Raw genomic sequence first — 20,810 nt, 5'->3', positions numbered from 1 at the left:
TGAATTTTGGAAGTAGATCTTTAGTAGATCTATTCAGTAGATCTTTAAGGTCCCTTCTGACCCGAGCCATTCTATGATTCTATGATTTATGTTTCCATTTCCAGGTATTACATTAATGGTGGACTTTACAAAATACACCAGCAAAAACAGAGATAGCATTTGCTGAAAGCATAGATAAAAAGAAGGTCCCTTAGAAGAAGAGGAAAAACAAAAAGCACAAGATAAGTGCTTCTTTTCCACCAGTTACTGATTCACAGAGTAATGAATTATCAGTTGTTAGTTCACAGAGTAATACCTGAGTAATAACCAGTTATTAATTCATAAGGATAGAAACTACTAATCTAATAGCCAAAAAACAAACAAAAAAGTTGATGACATCACATAATCCAATCCATTACACTGAAAATGGAATGTATAACTATAATATTATTGCTTATCAAACCTCCATATGAAAGATATTCCACACTCCCCCTAGGTATCTAGTTCCCAATATTACTACCTTTATATTTTAGAAAGTTTGTCTAACATTAAATCTGAACTTTCTGAATAATTTAGTTGATACATTTTTTCCTTCATCCTGAAGACAGAAAGAATATTTTTGTCCTTTTCACAGCAACATTTTCCACACAAAGAAAATTTTCCGTACTATTTACCCTAGGCCTTCTCAGACTAAAGAAATAGTGTTTATTTCAAATTTTCCATGTCTTACATTATAAATGTTTTAGTATTATTTTCCTCTGGATTCTCTCTAGTTTGAGACTAAACACTCTTGGCTCCACCAGTCCCTATGAGAAAAATCAAATCATCTGTCCTGTCAGAAATAAAGGACAACTATTAATCTATTAATACACTCTACAATAATGTTGTCTTTTTTTTTTTTTTTTTTTTTTTTTAAACTATAGCATGTTGCTGACTCATATTTACTTTAAGGTGCATTACATCGCTCAGATTCTTTTCTGATGTGCTGTTGTTTTACTGGTATCATACTTTTTGATTTCTCTTCCCAGATATAATTTGCATTTGTCAGTATTAAGTTTCTTGCTGATGGTTTCAAGACATTAATTTGTTAAGATCATTTTGACTTCTGATGCTGGTCACCAAAGTGCCAACAAGTCCTTCTAGCTTGCTTCCAGCTCTATATTTCATGATTTCACATCACTAATAATCTGAAGAAGGGAAAATACCTTTTAGATCAAGCAGTTAATGTTAAAGAAAAGAGTAAAAAAAAAGAAAAAAGAAAAGTGTATCATATAAGGAATTCTGCTAAATGGCAAAACTTTTAGTTAGGCAGAACATGACATCTTCAGAGATAACTGCCTTATTTTAAAGACATCAGAAGATGGAGAACCTGCCTTATTCCTACATCCTGCTACTAAGTGTTATCAAAACTCTATATGTCTAAACCGCATGAGTTTTAGTTCTGGTCATTGACCTCAACTACCCAAGAAAGTAGACTTGTCTGTCAGGGGTGTCTTCTACTTTCAGACTGTTGCACATCATGATCTAGTGTATCTTTTTTGATAACTAAACATGCTGTAAATTTTCATATCTTGGAATCTTTTAAGTTAATCTTTTTCTTCCTGGTGTTTTTGTTGTTGTTGTTTTTCAGTACATATCTGAACAAGATGCATTACCGCAACAGCTTGTCTCCCTAATGTCATGGGTTGCTTGACCTTTGACTGGACAGTCCTGCTCAAATATCAAACACCTCCACAAAACGATCTATTTACCATAAAATCACAATAATTGCTTATGTGCGTAAATCAGAAGGCATTTTTCCCCCCAGTGAATATGACCGTGTATCTGAGCATATTAAAATGGATTTTCAAAATAAATATATATATTTATTTTATTTTATTTTATTTCTGACTTGCTTACATCACCGCTACATACACCACCACCACTCCACCTTCGGGGAACATTCCCCGCGGTGGTTCTGCATCCATCCCCAGTCAACCGCTCCACATCTCCCTCCGCGGCCCGCGTGGGGGCGACAGGGAGGCAGAAGGCACTGGGGAGGCTGCGGGCCCCTTCCCCAGCAGAAGTGGAAAAAATAAAGGGGTGGAAGGGCCGGGTCGGCGGCGGCGGGGAGGCGAGGGATGGAGCGCGGCGGGGCCGCTTGGCGGGGCCGCCGCCTTCAAGGTGGCTGCCGGGAGGCGGGCGGGGCTGCGTGGATTTGGGATGAGGAGGGGGGAGAGAAGGAGGGAGAGGAGAGGAAAGGAAGGGTAGGGTAGGGAGCCGAGCCATCCCCGTTAGGAGGCGGAGAGGGAGGAGGCTGAGGAGTAGGAGGAGGAGGAGGAGGAGGAGGAGGAGGAGGAGGAGGAGGGAGGGGAGGAGGGGGAGGGGGAGGAGGGGGAGGAGGAGGAGGACACGGGGAGGCGGCTGCTGCTGCTGCTGCCGGGCAGAGAGGAGTCGTGCCGGAGCTGCGGCGGCACTCGGACGCCACATTCCCCCCGTACGGGACTGGCGGGGAGGATGAGCGAGAGCTGAGCTTGCTGCCGGAGCTGCTAAGTCCCCCTTCCTCCTCCTCCTTCTCCTCCTCCACCTCCTCCCCTGCTGTGGGTGAACCTGCGCTACGGGCTCTTCACCGACCCGGGGAGGGGGCTGGTTTGTTTGTGTATTTGTTTAAGGAACAGAGAGAGAGGGGGAGAGAGAGAGAGAGAGAGGGAGAGATCTTCCATCCGTTGAAGCACAGTTCACTATGATCGTACTCGCATTCAGCACTGGAAGCCGGTTGGATTTCGTGTCTCGGTCCAGGGTGTTTTTCTTGCAAACCTTCCTTTGGATTTTATGTGCTACAGTGTGCAAAGCGGAGCAGTATTTCAATGTGGAGGTAAGCTCAGCCGTGTGCGTGTGTGAGCGTGTGCTCCCTCCGCTCCCGCTTCCCCCTTCCCTTTTCCACATCCCCTAAATAAAACAGATGGGGGGGGGGGGGGCGCCGGCCCCCAGCCAGCCATGTCATCGAGCAGCCAGGTCGGTGGCGGTTTCTTTCCAGCAGCGGGCAGCTAGCTTCCCTCCCTGATGGCTGCGTTTCCGAGGGGTATCCTGCAGCCGGCGGCCGCTCCAGGCTCGGTGCCGGGCTTTGGAGCGCTGCCCGTGCCCCCTCGCGCCCCCCGGGGCAAGGCGGGCAGCCCCCGGCCCGGCGCTCGGCACTACAGCTCACGGAAGGCTTTCTGAATACCGTGGAACTAAGATACTGCTGTATGGCTGAGGTTTCCCCCACGCTTTTCTTCCGTTCTCTCTCTTCCTTTATTTTTATTTTTTATTTTTTGAAAGAAGAATGAATGAAAGAGTGTTGTTGAGACAGGAGGAAGGAAACTTGGTATTTGGGGCGCGTTTCTTTGTGGTGAAGTGTTTGGCAAAATACGATCCTTTTCCCCCTTAAACCTAACAAAAAGAGTTGCCACTAGAAACGGTGAAATAAATGGCATAACGGTGCAAATACAACACAAAAGTTAGAGGGTGTGGAGGACCAGGAAATACTTTTTTTTTTTTTTTTCTTCCCCTAAGTGAAAATGAAGGTTAAAACATAGGGATACCTAGATGGGGCAAACCCTCAAAGTTTGCAGCCATGGTGAGAATTCAGTGAACACCCATTTCCAGTAACTCTTCTGTACACCCCCCGTTTTCTTTTTTATTTTTTAATATAATGCTTCCTATTAAGTAATGAGCTTTTACTGACTTTATAGCATGTATTCTTTCCTCCTTTTTCCCCTCCTGTCTCTCCATTCATTCAGTTGTGAGCCCTTTTTCCTCATCTTTTTCAGTGTGCTGTATTTCTCTGTCTGTTCTTCATCCTTCTCATTACATCTCTCTAATTTGCGTGTGCTCTTTCCACTTCACATATGCTGTAACGGTTTTCTGTTAGATCTCTGTGTGCCTTCTCTTTCTTCTGTCCTGCCAGCCCCACTCCAAACTTCCTGCTGCACCCATGCACCAGACCCAACTCATTCTTGTTTCTCGTCTTTCATTTTATGTTCCCACAATTCTTTCTTTCACAGAAATGAAGCCTGTGCCTTTCTCTCTGTCTCGCACATATGCACACTGGCTTGTTTTATGTGAGCTCTTGTTCTCACTTAGTAACACTCATTCTTGCTCCTGTCTATGGCAAGACTGCTCCCGCAGATGCTCCTCCATCCCTAAACTGACTCCTTTTCTGTCTCAAGTCCTTACCTTTACTTTCTCTCATTTTGCCTCATCCAAGATCACCTCATACATACCAAAATCACTTTTTCTTTCCTTGTCTGCTTTCATTCTACACTTTCCCTCTTGAAAGGCAGTTTCCCTTCCTACATGCAGTCCTCCTTTCTGCTTAGCAACACGCAACCTCAGCTTCCCTCTCTGACTTTCTCTCTAGAAAGTATTGTCTTTACTCCATCATTAAAATCTCTCCTGATCATACATCCTACCTTTTTTTTTTTTTTCCTCTGCCATCTGCACACTTGTCCTTCTCATTCATTTCATATCACAAATATGCATCTCTGCTTCAGTATGACTGTAAGCTCTTTGGGGCAGCACTCATCTTCTTAGGTGTTTATGCAGTGTTTAGTGTGCTGGAGTCTGTAGTCGCAAATTTCAGCGTGCATGTTGAAATTTTCTCCTTTTGCTCCTGTCCTCAGCTGCCTTCTTTATGGATGAGCATAGGAAAGCAGCATGGAAGGGAGGAAGTTGCTCTCTGTAGCCTCTCCAGGCTTCACAGGCTGGCCCCCTGCAGGGTATAGGGAAGAAATTCCAGCAACAGAACTTTCTCCTCCCACAGTAGTCTGCTTTGCTGGCATCTGGCTCTGCTGGAAAGACGGGCGGCAGATGGAGCTAGTGTGGGAGGAGAAAAAGATTGGTTTCATCAAGTGGAATAGGAACAGGAGGCCAACTCCAGTCAGAAGGAGGTTTTATGAGGAAAGATGGGAAACAGTTTCAGTTTTGACACCTCTTTCATATGGAAAACAACACATTTGGAGGGCAGAAGACAATACCAGTAGCAAGAGACACTGTTGGGTGTCTGTTTGAGGGAACATATTTCCTCCTGAAATATTCCATCTCATGTTCTTCCTCCCAGTTCATCATATACCAGCCTGCTCTCTCAGTCTCTTTTCATATTTCAGTCTTTGAGCGACAGATTGCTAGTAGCCAGAAGAGTGTTTGAGGGAATTTATCTGGTATTCAAGAGTTGTCCTAATGGGAGGTTCTTCCCTAGACCACTGCTTTTGACTACTCTGTGACATGATCCTGTCTAGACAGACTTGAGTTATGCCCCAGAACAGACATCCCCATGTTCGTGCTGTTTGGATAGCACTACAAATTCAACTTTCTTCATGTAGGAACAGCAAAGGCTAAAACCATGAGAAGAAATCTGAGGCAAAGGTGTTGGCAGTAGCAGTGTATGTATTGTGCTGTACGGCACTCTGTGTCAGCACAAGTGCATAATACAGTTGTACTTGATGGTAAATTGTGTAAATATATGACAATTCTTATGGCAATACAAAGTGACATACGAAACAGGTTTCAGGAAAGAAGCAGTATACATTTAGTTGAATAAAATGTCCCTGAACAGATACTTAGGATGGTTGGAAAGCAGATTTTAATACTTTCCTGTTTCTAAATAAAGTACAGATAATACCTGTTGAACGTTATAAAATGCAGAGATCCTTTATTTCCTCTTATTATTCTGCCTCTGTTAATCCACTTTCCTAATTGAAAGGAAACATTTGTGTAGCACTTTCGAATTGTTTGTTTGTTTGTGTCAATGCCGGTTTGTTGGGCTATGAGCCAGAGCAATTCTTAAGAGATACTACTGTAGCTCAAAGATATTAAGTAAAACATTGCCTTTTAAAAGAAAAAACATAAAGATGAAGTTTACAAGCTTGTACGAACATTACTGTTCTTTCTTTGTAATTTTATTGCTTCTGTGTAAAATTCTTCTAAGCAAATATCTACACGGATGAAGTCCTTAAGCTTCCAATGACATCTGAGTTGTCAATTCTGAAATGTGTTCATGTATGTAGTGTTGTGTTTAATAGAAATAGCTGAGTAGGATTTGGGTCATGGAGTATGAGACTCTGGAGGGGCTCACTTGCACTCTGAGGTAATGAGAGCTTTGTGGTAAAGCTGTATGAGAGGTGGTTGTAAACTGATAGTTTAAGAAGTCACAATGAAGTTTAAGATTCACATCCCGGTATGTGTAGGAAGATTTTAACATTAATGTTCAAGTTCACTGGTTACAGTATTTTGGTGAAACATTGCTTTTGAAATCATGAGAACAGCTGAGGACTATACCGGTAGCTTCCTATTTTTAATGTTGAACTATTGGTCCAGAACTATAACATCCGTAAGTAATTGCAGTAACAGAAGAATATGGCTATCAATGTAGGTCTTTCTTTCTACTATTTTAAACTATTTCCATACCATAATAGAGGAAAATGCCCATCAATGAAATAGAGAATGGAATAACAGTTATTAAACAGACATTTAAATAGTAAAATTGATACAAGCAAGCACAAGATAATTTGTTCTCAGAATCTAATAGAGGATGATATTCTGAGCCAGCCAGGCTTTTCTTTTTTTCCTCAAAGTTCCTCACTATAGTAATAATATCTCATATTGGGAGTGTCTATCATGAGTATCATTCATATAAGCCTTTATATATACTTACATGTTTTCCTAAAACCAATATTATTGTATTGTTTGAGCTGCTATTAATCTGTGAGCTCATCTTTTAATATTATCAATTATTTTATGTATATAGTTTAATAATTGTGTATATTTAATGCTATTAGACACTTACTATAAAAAAAATAGAAATCAATGTCAACGTTATTTAAGGGTTACTGAAACAAGTACACCTTGGTCAGAAGACAGGATCATCAGTCATGAATCTAGAATAAGATTCTATTTTGTATTCTTATACTGGATATTATTCTTGTGAGTAGCCGCATCAGCTGGGTATGCGCATAAAGCCTGTTGAGGAAAGAACTGTTTTTAGGTTCCCACCTGGTTTCATTCACTGTATCTGTGATATGGGATGCACTAGAGACAAAGCATGCTTCATCATCTCTCTCCTCAAGCAGGCAGTTATACTCTAGTTTCTTTCTTCTAATGCTAAATTTATAGACCTGAATCCTTAGGGAAGGTCTTAAAATGAATCTTTAGCTTGAGCAGCTCTTTAAAACAATACAGTCTTTTACCTCCTCCCATTTTCAGGTGTGTGACAGTTAAATTTCTTATTGTGGAACAAAATACAGTAGAATCAAAACTTAAGGAAAATACTGTGAATTTCCCCCACGGCGATAAGTGCTTGAGAACCACATTGCTTTCATTGTTAATAGACTTTATAATTATCATCCATCTCCTGTCCAGTGGTAATCCATGACCTTTTCTTTCATGGGCTCTGGGTCATTTAAGCTTGAAAGCAGTCCAGTTTAATTCTTCAGCTGGCAATTGAAAGGAAATAAACATTTGGGAGGAAAACATTCTTCCAATATCACCTTTACACGCTTGTCAGCCAGTGGGCTTGCTTAGCAGGTTTGCAAGCACAAAATTGTACTTTTCTAGCTTGTTAAAATGCAAGCTCAGAAAGAATTAAGGAGAAGCAATTAAAGTGTTTTTGATGTAAGTAGTGCTGTATGTCCTAAAAAGAATTTACAGGGTTGTCTTCATTGTTTTTAGGTGCAGATAGCACACATGATTCTCAGTTGTTCAAATTCTCTATCTTGCCCTTGGATAAGATATCTACTAAATGAACTGTCTCTTTGTGAGTACAAGAAGTTCAGGATGAAATTATTAGGAGGTTGGAGAGGATTAGGAGGCTTGCATCCGGTGATGGAGGTGGCTAGATGGAGAAATATTATTCAATAAAAATATAGATATAATATGGGATATTTCCTATTTGATTATTGAGAAATTACAGATACAAAGAAAACCTTCTGTAAAGGTTTCTGGTGAACAGATATATCTAGATAATAGAAAGTTCTACGCCTAATAGGCAACAGAACATTTTTCTGTTACAGTAGGCAAATACCTACTGCATGACAAATGGGCTCTCATTTAATATTATAAAATAAATACATGTGGAGATTACTAGTCAGTAGAATATATTCTCTGCTATAATTAAAACAATTCATTTTTACAAAAATTACAGTAGATCAATTTTCTACTGCGTAGCATAAGATTATTTTGTTGAAAATGTTTCAGAAAACCTTCTAGATCTTTTGCCTCTTATTTTGTTCAAATACAGATTGAAAAAAATGGTCCCAGTTCTGAAGAGTTCGCCACTGACATAGTATGTTAGACTTTAGGAGCAAGACAGATTTTTTTTTATAGTTCTGTCATCTTTATTTTTCTATTGCAGATTTCTGACTACTTAGTGATTGAGCATTACAGCTATTAGTTGTTCTCAATTCCACTCAAGAAAAGAAATAAAATAGTTAAACAAAGGTGATTTATGTAATCACCTTATTGAGTGCAAGAGAAACCTGCGAAAACATGTATTCCTAGTGTTTTCTGAAGAGATCTTACTAAAATAAATACACAATTTATTAGCTCAGCAAAAAAAAGCCTGAACAATCCCAAGCTCTCCCCCCTTCCATTATTCAGAAGGCATCCTGCAGTAGAATAATGCTCCTGCATAACCATTCATTGTTTCTTCAGAGTGGATATACCATCTTCTTTAACTGGTTTAAGATTTATGTCGCTCTTTGTCAGTTTTATTTGAATCCATCTAAAAGGTCAGTACTTGCTCTAGGCACCTCGGCTCTCCTTATGCACTCAGCAAGACTGAATTGTAAGAGTTTATAAAGATAGAATGCAGTATTGTATGGATTTTAAAACATTTTAAACTGCATCTGTTGTCAGTGTTTTAAAGTCTGTCTCATCCTTCTACTTTACTGTATGATTGTGGAAGACTTTGTGCTGATGCTTTTTGATGATCCTTAAAGCTGAGATGTAACTTTTTAAAATTATCCTTATTAAATTGTGTAATGCTTGTCACCTGCCTGTTTCAGATTTCAGTTTGTCTAACCTGTTTGCTGTCCTTAAACCACACAATTGACCGTAGTCTGAAGGAGCAGGTTGAGTCTGTTCAATTTGCTAACTATGTTATGTCAAATGACAGATTTAGTTTAATTTTGTATGAGGAAGACCAGGATTAGTGCTGCAAACATAATTTTACTTGGCACAGAAATGGATTTGAAAAAATAATTATGATTAGAGCTTTATCTTTTAAAGAGAGGTCCTGCTATTTGGAACCTTTATTTATTGGTTGCTTGGCAACTGTTCATTCATGTTCCTGCTTATCATCATTCATTATAAGCATCTTTGCTGTACAGTAAGAGCAATTAAGTGGTAACAACTTATTTCTGTGTTGAGTTAAAATTGACAGAAATTACAGAAATAGAAAAATAATATTTCTGTAGTTTTACTTGTTAACTGAAACTGCTGATACAATGTTTATTTGCTAAAAGCTGGTTTATACCAGCTGTGGAATTGTCTGCACTTCAGAAGTGATTATAATAGTCCTAGCACACCTTTAGGTATTACAACACATAATTGACTTAGGGTCTAGTTCAGGTGTTTCTGTCATGTTTAAAATCACCGGTTAATTTCAAGATCAAGGCTTCAGGTTATGACGAAACTTTTCTCCTGTTGATTCCACTGCTTAGCCATAGGCAATCCAATCTCAAGTGCTAAGACCTGAACCCGGTATTTGAAAAGGGGTTTAAAATTCAGGGGTTAAAAACTGCTGCAACAGAGGATGTGCAGCTGAAGCAATGAGCCCCAATAATTCTGTAGAACATTGAAGTCACTTGATGCTTTTGGGAGAAAATAGCAGATTTTATTACATGTTCATAAAACTAATGATTTGACAATTGTCTAATGACTGCTGGATGAGAAATATTTTGCCTTTTTTATTAGTTCTTTATGGATCATATTGTGAGCGACCCTTATGTGGAATAGCAGTGCAGAAATAACAGATGTGTTATGGATTGTTCAGAGAGGATGCCTCTGTACATTAAGAGCAATACTGGAACAAATTCCTTATAGGTGCATCTTAAAAGGGCATCTGTCACTTTAGGGCCAGGGTGGAAGTAGATTTGTCTCTCTATTTGTCTCTTGGTCTGCAGGTGGCTTTCCTTCCTTATTGGAGAACTCAGAGTTGGAATGCCCCCCTAGGACTGATACCCTTCACTTTAAGCTTCTGACTGTATTGACTCCCCTGTACTATTCATACCGGTCTGTGCTTATGGGGGGACAAGGTGCCTGCTGTAAGACAAACCTATGTGGATTTTCATCAGTTTTTCCCACTCATGTGACATGGCTGTAATAAATGAAGATGCTGTTCAGCATATTTTCAGAAACAATTGAACTGGTTTCGTAATTGTACAGGTAATTTGAAAAGAAATGCTAACCTCAGAATCTATTTTTTATTGTATTTTTTCCTCATGATATTGTAGAGAAGCAGTTGTTATATTCCACTGGTCCTCTTCATTTTTGCTAACCTGTAATCACATCTCCACTTACAAGTGTGATATGCAGGTTGGCAAGGGGGAGACTTCCTTTTCAGAAAATTATCAACTCAAAGGCAGAGGGAAAATTATCAATTTCTTTAAAAAGTAGATAGCAAAACAAAAGAACAAGCATCCCTTTCAATGGAAAGGAGCATGCTTCCTTTAAATGTCTCAATAGATTTTTATGAAGTGTAGCAAAGAGGAAATTGCTTCTTTCTTGTACTGTATCCGGATCTGAAGGTGGTGATCCTGTCATATTTTTCTTTCTTACCTCAGACTTTGGTTGTGTGATGTTCTTCTAGGAAATTACTTTGACCCACTGTCTTCTCAGAGCAACTGACAGATTGTGTTTGTCTACATGCCGTGGTTTACATGCTGCACAGAACTGTAGTAATATGTTTAATTGCAAACAAAGTAAATGATCTGTCTTCCACACAATAAAATTTATTTTTATTACTAGCAGTAATATATATATAGGAAATGTACAGCATGATTTTGATTTTGGCAAGTGAGAGTTTTTGTTTGTTTGTTTGTTTGTTTTTTCTTGTCATTAGCTCTATGTTTATCACAAAGAAAGACTGTGTTCCAGCTTCCTATTTTTATTATTAATTAACAAATTCTGGCTTCTAATACATCTGTCCTTTATGTTCTTCCTTACTTATACTGTATGTCAGCTTTGGAAAGGTCTCTCTTTGTTGCATGTATTTTCGGGTACGTAGGAAAAATGAGGTGATGCAAGTGATTGAAGCACTGTGCTGGGGGGCTGGAGATCTGGTTCATGTGTCTAGTTTCATAATGAGTCTTCATATTGATAGCAAAGCTATCAATATTGATAACAGAGCTGTCATATTCTTAACTGAGCTTTCACAAATGTAGATTGGACTAATTGAGTATTTGCTGCCTTTTCCAATACATGTCAAGAACAATAGAATAGAAATGATGCTAAAGAGCCATGAATGTTTCTAGATCATTTGTCTCTGAACAGTTTCCTTTTTTGTCATGTAAAAAATAGTAGGGAAATATAAAAAAATAAATACAGCATTTCACTTAGGTCATCTGTGTAATAATGAAGTGATGAATATATTCAAGAAACAAGTACCAGAGTAGAAGAAATGAAAAACATGTCAATAATAACATTTCAAACACCGTTTTGTTTCTTTTTTTGTTTGTATTTTTTAAATATGTGTACCAAAGCTAGATAGAAAATATTGTCAGTAGGATTACATGAAGGATGTCACAAAATGATTGGAGATACAGAGTATGACATTCTCTTTCGGAATGAATTTTTGAATATCATAATTTTTGATACCCAAATACAAAAACAAGTAGTCTGCTTCAAAATATGTTTCAGTGTAAAAGTCTTATCAAATAAAATGGATTTCAGATCAATCTGTGTGTTGCACAATGCAAAATTAAAATATTCTATTTTTAAACAAATTAACTATTAAATAAGTAAATTGTTCCACAAACATTCATGTTGCCTTGTTATCACAGTATCTAGCCTTTTTCTTTGAATATTTGTGGATTTTTATGAGATGAAATAAAAGATTGACTTTTCCCTGTTCCAGGTATTAATGTTTTTATTATACACCACTAATAGGCAGACATGCAGCTCACATACTGCTGCTTATTAAAAAAAAGAATGGCATAAGATGAAGCATTGGGAGAATAAGAGCTTTGCTATGCTAACATGTTAAATATTATAATATTATAGAATTGGAAACTGAATCTTTTTCTTCAAAAATCCTGTACCTTGAGTACTCCTGTACCTTATAGACTTCCTTTGTTCTACTTTTCTTCTTCCTTTCCCCCCCCCCCCCCCCCCCCCCCCCCAGTTTATATTCCTCAGCTACTCTTTTTACAAGATATGGCCTGCAGCCAGGGAAAGTCATCAGTCATTACTGAACCATAGAATCATAGATAGAAGAGATGAGAAAGACTTGTTAAGAGTCTATTTCTCTGTCAGTGCTGGATTGTTTGCTATTGTATATTTGCTGGAATTTTGTAAAGTCAAATTTTAAAATCCACAATGGTGGAACTTCCAAAATTGGACTTGGTAAATGTATATTATGGGAAACTACAGTGGAAGAATTCTTTTTCAGTAGATTTTTCCTTTGGCTACTGGCAACAATAGTTCAAAGTTGTCTCCAGTTAGGCAGTTTCTGATAGAAGTGATGTCTGTTCTGCAAGCCAAAGTGAGAGCATCTGTGTATGAGCATAGATGAAATGCACTGATTGGCAATTCCATGCATTTCTTTGACTTTACAAAATGGAAAAAACAAAACAAAACAAAAAAAAAAAAACAGGAGGAGCAGAGAGGAGCAAAGGCTTGATTCATATTTTCACTTCATTTGAAATCTGTAGTGCAACTGAAATGGACTAACAGACTAACAGTACCTGATTTAAAAATATATGCAGTTTTGTGTGGATTGCTGTCACTGTGTCAGGAGGGCTAGAATAGTTTGTGATGTTTCTGAACACCTCTCCTATGAAGACAGGCTGAGGTGGTTGGGGTTGTTCAGCTTGGAGAAGAGAAGGCTCCAGGGAGTTTTTATAGTGGCCTTCCAGTACCTAAACGGGGCCTACAGGAAAGATGGGGAGGGAGTCTTTGTCAGGGGGTGTAGGGATAGGACAAAGGGGATTTAAACAAAAAGAGACAAGTTTAGATTAGATTTTAGGAAGAGGGTGGTGAGGCACTGGCACAGGGTGCCTAGAGAAGCTGTGGATGCCCCATCCCCGGAAGTATTCAAAGCCAGGCTGGATGGGGCTTTGGGCAGCCTGGTCTGGTGGGAGGTGTCCCTGCCCATGGCAGGGGGTTAGAATTAGATGGGCTTTAAAGGTCCCTTCCAATCCAAACCAGTCTGTGGTTCTGTAAGTATTATGCAACGTTGTATTTAATTATTACTACCTGAAGATTAAACTGGGCATTAGTAGGAGTTTTATAGATATCTAGATACAACAACCTGTGAAGAAATCTTTTTTTTTTTTTTTTGAGTTCACACATCATGTCATTATTATGTTCACAAACACAAAGATGTTTGTGGCATTTGCACATGTGAGCTATCATAATGTCCATGCTCTGCATATTGTGTAACACTTGCCAAACAAATATCTCAAAATGTGTTATGTGGGAAGGTTAGGTTTGTTTGCTAACACACATCCTGATGCTGAGATTTGTGCAGGATTATTTGTATGAGGTACATTTTCTTGCCAGTGTGCAAGCAGCAAGGCTGACCTCTGGGTTAGATTGGAAAAGGGATTTGGTTTGAGACAACAATACTTACATTCAGGTGTTCAAATGTGTTCTATGTATGTTTCCTGTGTATTAATAACAATCTGCTTCCTGAAATCAATGAAGCAGAGAGAATAATTAAGGTAACCAACCATTTAATGTCTACATCAGAATGACTTGAATCTTTTTCTGGACTGCAGTGTTAGTATTGACTAGCAGCATGATTTACTTGCTTACATAGGCATCTAGCACCATTTAAGGAGCCCTAGGGCGAAATACGCATAATGCTGGCAGAAGTAACATAGGAATATATGGAATATATAAAAGCTTTGTCTTTCTAGATTAGCTTCTAGGAAGCCAGTGTGTCCTAAGTCATCTCAGATAGCGCTAGACACTTCTGTTTAGGTACTCGAATCCTATTCCAGATTTTAAGTGATAGTGGAGTGTGTCAAGACACCTGTACCTATGGGGCTCCCCCATGTAGGCATTGGTATTCAGATGTCTTAATTTGGAGTTGAATCCAAATGAAACCCCTGCAATGGTGGGTTTCATTAAATTTGTCTATTTGGCGTTGTTGAGCCCCTGTGGGCTATATCTTGTTTGGCCTTTAATTAACATTCTAGAAAATCATGACCATACTGAAAGTGCAGTGTCGCTCCCTGGATAATGTAGTTCATCATAGATCACACCAACACTAGTATTTCTGGCAAAGCCAAAGAGCAGAACTCTGTTACGGTGGTATGATTTTTATCCTGTCACTTTGATACTCCATACATTATTACATAGGTTTATCCCTTAATGCAAGAAGACACCATTTCATACACATTTAGATTTCATGTATTTTAAATATTCAGTTAGGGATATAAAGAGCACAACACTTCTCTACTGACATCAAGGCAGTTTTGCCTTCAACCTTAATGAGACCAGGCCTGGGCCTGTTTAAGTCACTGTACAACATATTACCTAACTTAGTATTTTTCTGCCCTGTTTTATACATACAGTGCTCCCAAGAATTGATGCCTTACCCTAAGTCATTTTAAAGGCTGTTTTTCCTTCCTAAACATACAAACCTGAAAACAGCTATTTGTTGCCCTTAAGGAGAGAGAACAGAATGTTAAGCGTTTTTATGAAGAGTAAGTAATTAAAAAAATATATTTTAGAAGAATAAGCTTGTTAAATATCTATGGTCTGATAGACAATCCCCAAGAAGATAAAAATGAAAATGACAATAATTTATCTGGGTAGGAGCCATGTGTTCTCAAGAATAATTAGCAGTTTTCAAGTACTTTAAAGTAAAGTAACATGGATTAATTCAACAAAAAATTACATTTCAGTGTTAATGCTAGAATTTAGATGTCATCATAGTCAGGTATGTAATTTCATTGATTTATTTACACTACTTGCTTTAGATCTTCAGAACTGTGAAAGGAATTTGATCAGAATAAGAGTATTATTGGCCATTTTATGTTTATATGTTTACTTATTTAGTTCTTTGTAAATCCAGAATTGCAAATACCTGAATATACTACCAGATGTACTATTTGACTGAGGTTTCTGCTATCATGTAATTGAAGGGAGAATAGATCTACTGTTGATATTCAGGTCTTCACTTGGGGAAGAAGAGTGATTATATCTGCAATCTTCTATTCCAGGAGAGCTTCCTTTGTAATATTTAGCTCTACTCTATTGTTTTGCACTGACAGGCTCACTTAGAGAAAAACAGTATTTTAGTTCCTTTGTGAATAATCCCATCATTTCTTCTGGCTGCTGAGAGAATTCACTTTTTGTCTCAGCAGTCAGATAAAGATAGAGTCATTGTTCTTTGTAGATTAATTGCTTAGATGTCTTTTCCATTGAGATATTAGAGAATTTTTCTCTACATGCAAGATCTTTCTAAAGAGTTTATGTCAATTTAAATTGGACCAAAAGATTTGTATTCTGTAGAAATATTTTCTTTCTCTAGTTTTGCTCAAAATAAAGCAAAAAAAAAAAAAAATCCATTTCATTGTAAGGCTTTTGTATATGTGTGCGTGTTCTTCATGAATATTTCCTTCCTTCTCTAAATTTTTAGCAGCCAAAGCAATGATTCTTAAGCTGAAACTAAGCTTTCAAAATGCTAGAACATTTGGTGATGTTTAGTAAAAATTACAGGTGGCTGAGACAGGAGAGCCTTAAGAAACTATAGCCTTTCTAGAATTTTAACTAATAAAATAATACAATATAGAAATTCATCAAGCACATAACATGATAGCTAGAAAAGGAAAGAATGGGACTTTCAATTTTAAATGGCCTACAAAGAAAGGTCTTTGTAGATTTTAACTTTTTAGAAATAAAATAGCTACATGTGTAGTTGAAAACTCTGTAATAGTGGTTTGGTGTAAAATTATAAAAATTGATTTTTTTCCCTTGGAACAAAGAATTCAGAGTCATTGAAAGAAGTCAGCAGCCTTAAGATTTATGTAAAAAAAATGAGAGTATAAATATACTTTTGCTCCATGGTTTCTTTTAATAGAGCTCATGCCTTATCCGTGTTTGAGTGATAGGGAGAAGCAATTGAGAGACCGGAAGAAGGGAATCCACCCATATTTCCAATTTTCTTTTATGTAACTGCTATTTGTTTGCTTATTTACTTATTATCCTAACCAGATTATCTATTTTCAATCCTAATCAGGTATTTATTTCCCGTGGTCTTGATTGGACAACTTTGATGAGATTCTAACTTCATGGAATTGGTCAGATTTTACCATTAGTTTTATTGTATCCAGGATTTTACTCTATGCTGTTTGAAAGCCCTGAATCACTCAGTGTTTTTAATTGATTCAATGAGCAGTATACTGAATACTTAAGATGAATATTCATGTCTAAATTCATAGTCTCAACCTGTGCATAAATATTAAATTTAGTACAAAAAGAAGTAGAGAGAAACTATCTATGTGTAAAATTAATCTTGTAGTTAGTAGGAAGTGTAACATCACTAGAGGAGGGGCCACTGTGAAAGCATACCAGAAATATTATTTATTTATTTATTTATTTTGAGGGGGAGGCTGGAATTAAATTGAGATGAGTTTTAACCATTTAATGAAAGGGCTCTCTTAATATGGCTTATGTCATCAGCAGTAGGGGTCTGGATTGTTTCCTTTCCCTATACCCTAAGTCTAATAGTAATTTTCCTCATTCAGTGAGGCTGATGGCTCTACTGACAGCTATTAACTGTAATGTTTATTCTTCTGCACTAGTCTGTCTACCTTAAGAACTTTATAGCTATCACATTAGAACAAAACTTTGGACTGTATTGCATTAATTGACTTTTCCGCTTCATTACCTTTTGTCGCTTACACTGTTCAGCCACCATGTGTGAAAGTGTCTTTTTCTAATAACATTTAATTCAATGCTACCAATTGTGAATATGGCCTGTGGAATCAACCAGACTGGTGTAAAAATCATAAAAAGGCTTTTAGAATATTTTTGGTTGTCTTCTGCTTTTTGAACTTTCGTGTTCACATTTTACAGATTACTTTTTCCTTTCCTGAAATGAGGACAGGAATTTCACAGTTAAAGAAACTAAATATTTTCATTATCTGCAGTAAACCAAGTCTTCATGAAAGTCTACCAAATGTTTAAGGTGAAATCTATCTAACACTCTAGTCACAATACTCACTTCATACCACTTTCTGTTTTGATTGCCTTCAGAACTGCATTTGTTGATATTTTTTGCCTCTGTTAAAACTTGCCACTTCAAAAGGTCAAAGTGCTTCTAACTGCTGCCAAACACTCTTTTTGAAGAGTGTGATGACTACTAACATTATACAATTTGCATAACATCGTTGAACTGACAGTGGCTAGTTGGCTGGCCTTGTGCATAACCATTTGCTTGACCATGGGAGAAGCCTAACTTTAATTAGCCTAACTTTTGACTTAACCACTGACTGCAGCTGCAGTGACTGGGTAGTGCTCCAGAGATGTAGCTTTTATTTTTACAGGATCTGTGATTCCTCTCATTGGAGGAGGAAGGCAAAGGTTTTACTGCTTTTAAACTAAGTTTGTGATTTTGTAACTCTAATTTTTGTAGAATCTAGTAGATGCTACAAAATAGAATTTTGAAGTGGTGTTCTAGAGGTCCAAGATTAGACCTCCAAAAGCAGTACATTAAAGTACCAATGTCAGTATTGACATATACTTCTAGTCATAAACTAAAAATCATTTATGAACTAAATAGGTTAATTTAGAGAACAGTATAGATAATATAAATCCACCTTCTTGCTATGTAATCAGATGCTTTTTCTCTTTTTATATTCTTTTATTTTGCTCTTTTGTTTTATCTTGATTTAAACACATGAAATTTAAGAAGACAGAACAAAGTAGCTGACTACTTAGATTATATTTTCATGAGAAAAATATCAGTGATATTTATTTAGTTGATATTGATTGTGGGGCAGAGGGATGCAGGGGACAAATAATTGACTACTTAAAAATATATATTGAAACTTCAGAATTCCCTTAGTGACTGATTTCCTGCACAAGTGAAAATCAGGGGATGACATTTGGAAGACCTGGTAATAGGGATTCTGCTTGTCCAAGAATGTAAACAGGAAGTTTAGCTTTATTTTAACCATGTAAGTCTGTAATGGGATATATTTTAAATCAGCCACCACATCTCTTTCTTACCTTCAGAAAATGTTGCTCAGGTAGCAAGGAAACAGCAAGTCATGAATTTCAAAGTAAGAGCTCAGCAGAAGCACACTTATGTCAGATAAATACAATGGATGGTGTGACTCTCTGTTTTGAAAGAACAGAGAAGGAACATTGCTCTTTGCTTCTACTGTTGGATTTGGCTTCTGCGTTGTAGTTGCCCAAAGAATCTCTAAAACTAGTGGAATGAATTTTACCCATTATGTCCAGATCTGATATAAAGCTCTAATCACAAATGTTGGAGACAACAGCAACAACAACAAAACATGGAATTGCAGTCCCTGATGACTGTAGAACATCTGATGTAAAATGAAGCAGATTCTATACAAGAAATTATCGCTTCAGTTCACTGTAAGCTTCAAGTTATGTTGTATGGGTTTATTCTGTAAGAACACAGTACTGGAATATTTTAGAGGTCTGACTGTGTTTATGTATAATATATTTAAATTATAAATCTTTTCTGGATAACTCTGACAGAGACTGTATTGGCAATCCGATTGTTTTGTTGTTTCTTTGTTTTTGCATATCAGTATTTAATTTGGATTTGTATCGTCCAAGCATCACAAAGAAAAGTTAGCCCCAGACACTTTTGTGGTGAATGGAGAATTTAACCAGATTTAAAGACTTGAAGATCAAGGCTTTATTTCATGTTAGTCTGTGGTAGGGTCATACTGGTCTGTTGGGAAAGGGCTCAGTCAGGTTTTACATAGGATCTAGAAAATTTGTCTTCAGATGTCTGAAATCATGTTGCCATTTGTTGCATACAGTAAGTTGAGAGTCAAAAACTTGTCTGCTCTGCATTGTATTTGTCTAGAATCTCTGCTTTCTTATTTTCATGTTCTTTGTTGCAAGTTTTGGTTTGAAATAGGAGGTACTAACTATTGAGGACATGGACATGGTTTTTCCTGGCATTGTGTCTAGTATGGTTAGTGGCAATGCAAGTTGCCCAACACTATGCTGAAATTGATCATACCAGAGCTGAAGAGGGCAGTATCCAAGTCTGCAGGTGAGATTATAGAGTCAACTGAAGCAGACACCTCTGAACATGACCTACAAAATTGGCTGTCATGAAATGATTTCATGCAGTTCATATGTTTGCAGTACCACGTTAGAAACTTCTGTTAGGGCTGCAGATTGTGGATGGTGCAAATGTTATGGTATTGCCTTATAGTTGGATCTGTACCTGCTGGCAAAGTCATACAGTGGATGAAATCTTGCTGGAAAACCTGTTTCCTAAGAGAAAATCAAAGACTATAGCCTCTGTAGACTCTATAGAATGTGGAGAATTGCACGTTAGTGTTTGTCTGGGATATGTTTCAGGAAAAAGGAGTGCTTGGAGTCTCCTGTGTTGCTGATAAGGTATGTCAAAGGAGCTTTCAAAAGCTCATTCATTGTTTGGTACTTCCCAGGACTGTGAAGAAGAATGTTAGTGAGAATTTATTTGAACTATACTTTTGGAAATTGATGTGGGATGATCAACTTGTGTTATCTACTAGTAACCCTCTGAACTCCTGTAGTAGCAATGGTCTAGGATTATTAACCTTGCAGACCACATTCAGATTGTTACTTTTTTTTTTTCTTTTTTTTTTCTTTGTATTTCTCTTTGTAATGCTCAGCCTAGTGTACAGCAGAAGAATTTTCCTTAATCTGGGAAAGCATGCTTTTGAGAACCGTATTTGAGTAAGACTGATCAGGAGATCAGTCTTACTGATCTTGAAAAGGAGAAAGACCAGTGTTTTTTTTTATATATTTTTATTTTTGTTTGTCATTGATATTATTAACCTCCTCTGATACCCTGTGAAATACTGCCTTCAGTTTACACTGTAAACAAAATCAAGTTATTATTATTGTGCTTATTACTTGTACACAAGCCAAATGTTTCCTTTTGAGCTGACGCCCTCCATTCTCTTTTAATAAACCAGTTATGAAACTGTATGAGCAATTTTTCTAATGTCTGACCTTGTAGGTGAAATTGCTGTGTGGCGCAGCACTAATGAGCTTGAAATCAAGATAAATAAAATATTCATTGCATCATGCTTGTCGTCTGTCATGTCAGCAAGTTGTACAACAAATTTGCTGTGTGTAGTTTTTTGTTTTGTTTGCTTTGTTTGTTTTGTTTGCTTATGAGATTGAGTTACTTTGTCTGTCTAAGTATCATACAGTTTTAAGGGTTTGTAGGCATGCATTTCCAATTTCTGTTGTAAAAGTGAAATCAGAGTCACTGGATTGCATTTCTTCAGATATTCCCTTATTCTCTGTGTAGATACAGTTATTGCCATGTAATGTGTGATGCTTCCTCTTCCCAAGTTTTTTGTTTGGTTGTTTTATTCTAAGTAGAAGAAAGGATACTGAAACTACAGTATTCTGTAGAAGACTGATAATTCCTAGTA

At 37.5% G+C, this 20,810-nt stretch overlaps 1 protein-coding gene across 2 annotated transcripts in view; it reads left to right on the top strand.

Moving 5' to 3' along the window:
• Positions 1–2,321: 2,321 nt before the first annotated feature.
• Positions 2,322–20,810, top strand: part of MMP16 (matrix metallopeptidase 16) — a 201,544-nt gene continuing 183,055 nt past the window's right edge. Inside the window, exon 1 of one of the 2 annotated variants that reach the window (XM_035316408.1) lies at positions 2,322–2,833. In XM_035316408.1, the coding sequence (XP_035172299.1) occupies positions 2,702–2,833 (132 nt within the window). In that variant the 5' untranslated portion in view covers positions 2,322–2,701. The remainder of the gene's footprint in view (positions 2,834–20,810) is intronic. The other variant, XM_035316409.1, reaches the window with a different exon arrangement.

Source organism: Oxyura jamaicensis, chromosome 2, assembly GCF_011077185.1.
Source record: "Oxyura jamaicensis isolate SHBP4307 breed ruddy duck chromosome 2, BPBGC_Ojam_1.0, whole genome shotgun sequence".
In the NCBI taxonomy this organism is placed as follows: Eukaryota; Metazoa; Chordata; class Aves; order Anseriformes; family Anatidae; genus Oxyura; species Oxyura jamaicensis.
This window is presented reverse-complemented; position numbering and strand designations above follow the sequence as displayed.